Source organism: Austrofundulus limnaeus, unplaced genomic scaffold (genome assembly GCF_001266775.1).
Source record: "Austrofundulus limnaeus strain Quisiro unplaced genomic scaffold, Austrofundulus_limnaeus-1.0 Scaffold19, whole genome shotgun sequence".
NCBI lineage: Eukaryota > Metazoa > Chordata > Actinopteri > Cyprinodontiformes > Rivulidae > Austrofundulus > Austrofundulus limnaeus.
Window position 1 is genome coordinate 2,354,089 of NW_013952421.1, and position 8,505 is coordinate 2,362,593.

The 8,505-nt window shown below is 39.2% G+C and overlaps 1 protein-coding gene across 2 annotated transcripts in view; it reads left to right on the plus strand.

The window, feature by feature from the left end:
- Nucleotides 1-1,319: 1,319 nt before the first annotated feature.
- The window catches only part of alpk3a (alpha-kinase 3a), a 14,666-nt gene continuing 7,480 nt past the window's right edge, over nucleotides 1,320-8,505 (plus strand). For both annotated transcript variants that reach the window (XM_014003561.1, XM_014003562.1), the window contains exons 1-5: nucleotides 1,320-1,405; nucleotides 1,774-1,970; nucleotides 2,663-2,784; nucleotides 3,904-4,021; nucleotides 4,145-5,516. In XM_014003561.1, coding sequence (XP_013859015.1) covers nucleotides 1,831-1,970; nucleotides 2,663-2,784; nucleotides 3,904-4,021; nucleotides 4,145-5,516 — 1,752 coding nt within the window. In that variant the 5' untranslated portion in view covers nucleotides 1,320-1,405; nucleotides 1,774-1,830. The remainder of the gene's footprint in view (nucleotides 1,406-1,773; nucleotides 1,971-2,662; nucleotides 2,785-3,903; nucleotides 4,022-4,144; nucleotides 5,517-8,505) is intronic.

Below are 8,505 nucleotides of genomic sequence, written 5' to 3' on the forward strand. Positions count from 1 at the left end.
AAACTAAACTAAACTAAACTAAACTAAACTAAAATGAACTAAATTTCACCATTTACTCACTTAGAACAAATATATTCTTTTAATAACTAAATACAATTATACGTCGGATTGAACAAATAGGACAACTACATTTTTTTCTTACATTTGTTGAAAATCATCCAGGGTAGGCGTAAATAAGATTGGAGGCATTATTTTGGTTTTTACGGTAAAAAAAAAAAGTGCGCCCCCCCCGCCCCCCACCCACCCACCCACCAAACCTCCTCCAGTTGAGGTCAGAGTGACCAGCTCTGGGACCAGCTTCAGGCTGAGGAATGGGAAGATACTATTATGTGCTTTCACGACTGGCCAAACTTTGATATAAGCCACTGATTAGTGGGCATTTACAAAAATAAAACGACAGGAGACATATAAGTTCCAAGGAAACCGATTAAAATGTTGAATTTGCCCCGTAGTAGTCACTTTCTCTTCATTTAAAATGAGAGYAAAATGTGTCAATGTGGTGAAAAAAAGATTTTAACACTTTATAGATTAATGATCTTAACAGTCTACTCTAAACCTTGTATTTGATTTATGCTGTAGGGTATTTTCTATTAATGATTGATATTGGAATTCTGAAATACCTTTATTCAAATTAATTGTTTCATATTTTACATAAAAATATCAGATATTTATTCTCATTTAAATGATATAAACTAGAACTGATTTTTCAAACACTCAGAATTAAACAAACTGTGTGTTTGTGTAGGAGACTTTTTTTCTAGTTGGCAAATTTCTGATAATAACCTTTTTTCTTTGTCAGAGCATCAGGATTCAATAAATTTGGTAAAAACTTCTGGGGATGTAATCAAAAAACTTTTACATCACAAAATATTCTCAAGAAACCACTGAATAAAAGTAAAAACGTGGCCAAAAATTGTAATGCACATTATCTAACATATTTAAAGAAAATATATGGATTTAAGGTATTATTTATGTCAGATGTGAGCAGTGAGAGGGGGACTGTGATGTGACCATGTGTTGCAATATGAAGGGAGGGGTGTTGTCTCTTAACTCCTATAAAAGCTTAGGACATAAACAGGTAACTGTCGTATAAACCATAATTCACAGACATGTTTTCTTAGTCCAACGTGTGGTCCAACTAGCTTAGATGATTTTTATTTTTACATTACGACTGATTAAAAAAGAGAGAGAAGTTGTATTGAGTTCACATTCAAAATATTCAAATGTTTGATTTAAACTTCTTTAGTCTAATGTCTAGTTTCGGAAAATCTTCTGTGCTCTTGCACCTATTTGTGGGCCTGCTATAAATAGGACCCTGCTGGCAACACATGTATGTCTATGATAGGCGGTTACAGATTTTCCTCACAGACTCTGGCTCCAAAGCACCACTGACAACATCTTAATGGTAAGTTGGACAATATAACATGCTTTACGGCGACAAAGAAAACCCTTCAGCTGTGATCTTGTTGTGTACAAGCGAATAACAGATTTATGTTTGTGTCTAACCACTAACAGCTCCTTCACAACCTGATAGCAGATACTATTTATATCTTGCTCCAATCCAAGAGCTTTGCTTGGTCAAAAAGGACGTTTAGTCTAACTTTGTGTCTGATCTGTGTGTGAAAAAAATAATAATTTTATGCATTCTTTGGTCATTTCTCATAGGTCTTATCATTGTGATGTGTTTAATTTGAATCCATGGGAGTTTTTGCTTGGACAGCACTACTAACTTTAAACCCCTAACTTTTTTTTTTTTTTTTTTTTTTTACACAGCAGGTGATACAACTATCTGGGATTTTATATATTTTTTGTGAATCGCCTTAGTGGACAATGACTTCCAGGAGGCCAATGACTCGGTCATTTTCTGGCAATGGGAGAACGAGCAGCTTCAGTGAGGAGGAGGGCGGCTCTTCCAATGGCCGCTCAGAGAGCCGCAATACATATCTGTCAAACGTTAGGCCTGAAAACAGGTAGGTAACTCCCGACTGGGTTTGTTTTGCATAAATATTGTTCTTTAAAAAGATTACCCCACATTAAAGTTGAAAAGAAAAGCATCAGAGCAAGTTTAATCAGTCCAGTTATTTTGCTGTAAAAACAGAAATTAGCCAATTTCATCACACATTTGATTGAAATAACTGTTTCCAATCCACAAGCTATAAGGATGACAAAGTGTTTGTTTTTTACAAGATGATCAAAGTTATTATGGTTAGGTGGATTCTAGTTGTAGATCTTATTTATTTACTGACGTTCCTCCGTTTGCCTCCTCTCCAAATAGCTATTCAAGGTATTCTCAATACAGGCCGTCGAGGTAATCCCAGTTTTAAAGCACTCCTCTGAACTAACTTGTTAACCACATATAGTACAGTTGGTTTATCCCAAGGTTGAAACAATCACACRTTTTTAACTGTAATGTCCAGTAGTGTTTTTTTAGTGAGTTTTCATGAGTGGTCTACATTGGTTTCAGTGATGGATGGATGGTTTGCTCAGCATCTCCCACGTTACTGTGTCACAACGTCATCACTACTAGAAAACTCCCCATTAACGTCTTGTTTAAGAACCTTACTTGAATGTACTGCACCAGGATGGAGAGGTCACTGAGATGAATGAAAGGATGTGTTTACGGCTGTCCCAGACTCTCTGATGCATCCGTGCTTCTTTCCAGGAGCACGTTGTGCAGCGTCATGGCTCAGCTCACTGAGGACATACAGCCGTCATTTGAGACCACGCTGAAATCGAAGGCAGTCTCAGAAAACTGTAATGTCAAATTCACCTGTGTGGTGTCAGGTAGGCCCCGTTCATAATCTGCTCGTTGTCCGGCTGAGTAACTGAAACCTCTTAGATTGCAGAGCTGCGCAGACACAAGATGTGACTAATATGTAAACGAAGAATGGAGTTTGTTTAGCAGAAAGCAAATTAATCAAGTTGGTTCTTGCTCAACAAAGATTCATGTGTTTTAATATTAAGTTTTTTTTTTTTGTTTTGTTTTTTGCAAGCATGATCATTTGGGTGGGTCTGCCGGAGCTTTTACTGCTAGACACATCAAAAACATGTTGCAACAGTATCACACGCATTGTGTGGAGTTTGCATGTTCTCTGTGTGTTTGCGTGTGTTTTCCCCTCCCACATTCCAAAAAATATGCGTGACGGGCTGCCTTCAGGCTCAGACCTGCCTTCCCTGGTTCAATAAAGATTAACGAATAAATCYAAACCCTATTTAAAGTGAGCTTAAGTGTCCATACAGGCATTTTAGATTGTATGTTGCACAATTGATTTAAAATTTGTACAATAAAATGGCACCAAGATTAGATAATTCAAGTATCTGGGTGTTTTGTTCATGAGTGATAGTAGGATAGAGTGGAAGATGGAGCAACAGCCTGATGGACTGGGGCACTGTCTGCAGTACTGAGGCTGTTGCTCCAATCCACCGGGGTAAAGAAAGAGCTAAGCTGAATGGTGAATCTCATGATTGAAGCTCTTGATCTATGTTGTAACATACAGTATGTTCCAATGATTTATGATCATGATCAGGATCACAAGTGGCTGAAATGAGCTCAGATGGGCTCAGCCTTAGAGATAAGCTGAGGAGCTCCATCATTTGCGGGAGTCTTGGAATAGGGTCACTGCTCCTCCACAATGAAGTGGGAAGAAATGGCAGGGCAGACTCAGAACTTCCTGAAGCAATCTTATATCCTCCCTGGCTTGGGAACATCTTGATCACCCAGGGGAAGCTGGGGAGAGGGATTTCTAGGTTTCTGTCCTGGACCTGTTGCTTCCCAACCCCATCACAGATAAGCAGGTTCAAATGGGTGGATGCTTAGATGGAAAATAGCACGTTTGTGGTGTAAAGAGCTTAAAATGTACATACAAAATGAAAGAGTTAAACGTAGTGTACTTATGCCTGTAGGTTACCCTGTTCCAGAACTGAAATGGTATAAAGATGATATGGAAATGGATCGCTATTGTGGACTTCCAAAATATGAAATTCATCGCAATGGAAAAACACATACTCTCCATATTTATAAGTACGTACAAAAGTTTTGCAACAATAATTTGTTACATTCATTAACATGAATAGAAATGTAGATCTTTGTGTTTGTTTCGTGACTATGTCAGATCACCTTTAAAACGTTTCAATATTGTTGCAGCTGCACTTTGGACGATGCAGCGATCTATCAGGCCTCGGCCAGCAACTGCAAAGGTATCGTCTCCTGCTCTGGAGTTCTGGAGGTCGGTACCATGAACGAGTACAAGATCCATCAGCGCTTCTTTGACAAGCTGAAACAGAAGGCGGAGAAGAAGAAAAGAGACTTGGAGGAGAAAAAGGAAGGTAAAGAAAACATTCAGAAAGGAGAACGGAGGAGCAGTCTAGAAGCTCCTCCGAGGAAACGCTCCGTCCCACCGACAGAGAAGAAGGCAGAGGTCAACAAGTCCGTGGCTGTAGAGCAGCCAGGCGGTGCAGTGGCTTCTAATGCTGTTCACTCGGAAGTAAATGACACGGGTGATCTGACATCTACGAACAGTTCTTTGGAAAATGAAGCTGTGTCAGAAGAAGTGTTGGCTAAAAAGAGAATTAAGATGTCAAACGGCGTAGATGCTGGAGTTAGCAGCAGTAGCAGCAGCAGCAGCAGCAGTAGCAGAAACCATTTGATGGGGAATGGAGGAGAGAACTGTTATGACGGAGGAATCAGTTTAGCACAGTTTTTGGCCGAGACTCTCCAGTCCCAAGCCACCGAGGAGAATCAGAGCTCGCCTCAAGAGGGAAAAATTCAAGAGATGGAAACAGCTCCGCTGGGAGACGATAGAGAAAAAGACACAGAGGAGAAGCAAAGCACGTTGAAAGAGCGGGAAAAAGAATTACAGAAGGAACGTGAAAAAGAGAAAAACCAAGACGAGGAATCACCTGCAGAAAAAGAGAGGACTAGAGAAAGGCAAGTGGAGATGAAGAATGCGGCACCTCCTGGCAAACAGAGCTCAGAAGTCAAACATYACGGCAAAGCTCATAAGAAGGATCACAAGGACCATGAGCACCACCACATTCAGACTTCCATCTCCTCCATGCTGCACACAGTGAAAGACTTCTTCTTTGGGAAGAGCAAGAAGGACCCTCATGGTCACTTTGAGAATGAAGACAAAGGTTCTAATCACGCCGACTCAAYGGTGCAGCCTCCCGAATCGGACTTGCCGCCATCATTTCAGCTGCATTTGGAAAAAATGAATCCAGACCAGTGCAAACAGCTCACAGAGGAAACACAAACTGTAGCTGAAACTCAGGAGCGCTTAGAAACTATGGATGTGGAGCCACAGACAGCATCAGCAGAGCCGCTGACAGTCAACAGTGAAAACAAGGCTCTGAGCACAGATGTCCAACTAGATTACACATTATTTCCCAAGACTGAAGAGAAATCTGAAGCAAAGAGTGAGGGAGAGAGGGATGAGGAGGCCATGGAGGTCTCTGTGGAGCCAGAGAGCAGGGGTGCAGAGGAAGTGAAATTGCCTGAGCTTCAAGTTCACTCTGAGGTACGTAGGGCGGTCTCCCACGGGTTTTATAGTGATATGTTGTCTGGCTTTGTTTGCTGCATGTTCACATTCTGAACTGACAATCATGATGTATGACAGAGCTTTTCCTGCTGCCTTAAAAGCACAAGATGATTAGTTGTTATTTTTATAGAGAAGTGTGAAACAACTGAACAATACTTCAAATTACACAGTGTAACACTAGTAGTCCGCAACTACTGAAGTGAGTCAGCTTAGAGGGAGTGACAGCCCAAGAAAGTCAGCACTGGGGGAAAATAGGGAACTCAAAAGGCAGATCATTGTGGGGGTGGGGGGACATTGTCTCTCAAAAAGGCACACTGCAAGATTAGATGCTAAATAACTTAGATGCCGTGTGTCATGAGTGGAACACTGTTGCGTCAGAGAATATGACGAAATGCGCCTGTCACAAATGGCTCTCTCGCGTTACAAACGGGGCATTTGCCTGACAGACGGCCGGACAGGTTGGATGAGTTGTAGWAGAGAATCCTGTTGCAAGTTTCAGCATGAAAAGAGGGCCTTGTCGCACTGGACAGATTCCTCGCTCCCCACACCCCACACCCCCGCTCTTCAGTATCCTAAAATAAACCTTGTCCTCACCGAGAGAAGAAGAAGCAGCGGTACTTTGGTCATCTTACTTCACACATCTGAGAATTCTTTCATGTCTGTCAAAACACGATTCATGCTGGTTTAAAATTGCTCTACAATTTTCAGTATCCAGTATTTTTGATATTTTTGATGTCTCTTGCTGTTTATGATCGAGAGACAGTTAGACCCACCTAAATTCTGAAGTTTTAGGTCTTGCCTAAATCTTTATATTTGATCAAATTAATGAAGATCTGATAGACATATGCAGTTTTTCAGTTATTCTAATTTTCAAATGTGTCAGAAATTACAATTAAATGTACACTTTGGTTGGTTTGTCTGCTTAAATCAATAGTGTATCTTCTAAGTAATAGTAGTATCTTCAAAGTGAGGTTTTGTGCAAAGATCATAAACCGTTAATATCTCACCTGTTGTAGATATCTCCTATTTTATTGACTATTTTATTTTTAAATTGTTTTTATTCTATGTTTTGTGTCTTTTTTCTCTTTTTTTACATGTTCAGAACTTTGTTGCAGCTGTGGTTGTTTTACAGTTCTTTACAAATAAATTAGTAGTAGTAGTTTGGATCATTTTCTGTATGGAAAAAATTGAATGACTGAACTGATGAGTTAATGGCTAGTCTAAGTAAGGAAATACCAAGATTAATTGCTGGTGTTTTAAAATGTTGTAGCTATTCATTTGAACAATAGTTTATAAACTTTTACACAACCATTAGTTTCACATTACACAATTATTAATATAAAAATAATTATTTGCTACAAATGGCAGCTGCAGCTAGCTGTAGCATATTTGGTGTGGACATGTAGAAATCAAATTTGCTAAAACAACCATCCAATGCAAAGCTGACAGCCGTGTGCAGCTTTATAAAAACTGCATTAATGAATTGATGTTTTAAAACAGTAGCAACTCATTCAGATCCAGTCAGAATGATACTATTTCTTGTTCAAAGCGCAATCTACAACAGGTAAAATACTGACTGCTCATAACTTTTCCACAGAACCCAACTTCAAAAGGTCTGAGCTATCACCTTAAGTTCTGAAACTTGTAAATATCTGTGATAATGTGGAATGGTGTTTAAGCTAGAATAATATGTTACTGACAGTGACACATCAAATGAGAGTTTATGAATTGTTTGCCAATCACCGTGGGAAATATTGCACCACCTCTTGTGGAACAGGGAACTGATGTAAATATTTTTATTGAGACACTTGCTGAAAGATTTCATGTTCCTTCATATGGAACTGCAACAGATGAGAAAATGGAGGAAGTTCAACTGTTTACGTGAACACTGTTTTCTCTTACAAGTGTGACACGCAGGGCAGCTGTCAGGCCAGGGCTTCATTTTTAGACTGAATGTGACACCAGTTCTTTCCATTGAAAGCAGCGACTTCTTGTTTTCGTAGTATTCAAACATTACTGCTGGCTAATAGTGTCACGAGACGGCATGTGGCTGAACACCCTCCCCCCCTCCTGGTTTAAAACTGAAAGATGTGAACACCAAAAGCAAAAACCACAAGAGCAGGAAGTTTAAAGTTGGACCTTCAAAAGCAACAGCTATAATTATTTTATAGGTAATTCACATTTAAAGGTGAAATTGTTTTTGCATGAGTGTTAGAACTCAATGTCATTCATTCACTACTCAGCAAATACTTTGTGTAAACAAAACACCTTTGTCAGGCATGAAGGGAATTCCCCAGTTTGTGTTGAAATATGGTTCCCACACAAACTCTTTTCTGTTGTTTCATTTTGTGTTTGACTGCTGAAGTTATAAAAAACAACTTGTTTGTAAGCATTTCACTGGATCCTTACGTGGATAAACACTCGGTTTCAGCCATCGTGACCTGAGGTCAACAAGTTTCCTAGAATAAAATGACAGGTAATAAAACATAGGAGTTTATTGACTTACTGAAATCATCCCACATAGTTTTGAACTGTTTATTATCTAATTACCTAATAATAAAATTGTTTTAAACTCTCCCAACCAAAGTAATTAAAGCTGCTTTGCAATGTGACAGGATCATCATCTGACATCAAATTTTAGCTCAGTTTCTGTGAAATTAACTGAGTTGTTGCCTTTTTTTGTGTTTGATAAGGTTAACTGTGGTGAACATCAAATCAAGCTGACTAAAGTTAATCATTTGTAGATCCACTGATTTTTTTCAGAGGGTTTCATTAAAGGAGACATATCCTGCTTTTAAATCCTTCTTTTTTACATTTAAATCATTCAATTGGGGGTCTATATAAAGTAGAACTGCAATGCTTTTGTCTGAAGTCCTCCTCATTGTAACTCCACAAGTCCCTATTTCACCCCTGAGGTGTGTCTCAGATCAACTCATTTTGATGCTGTCTCTTTAAATTTGTATGAGCC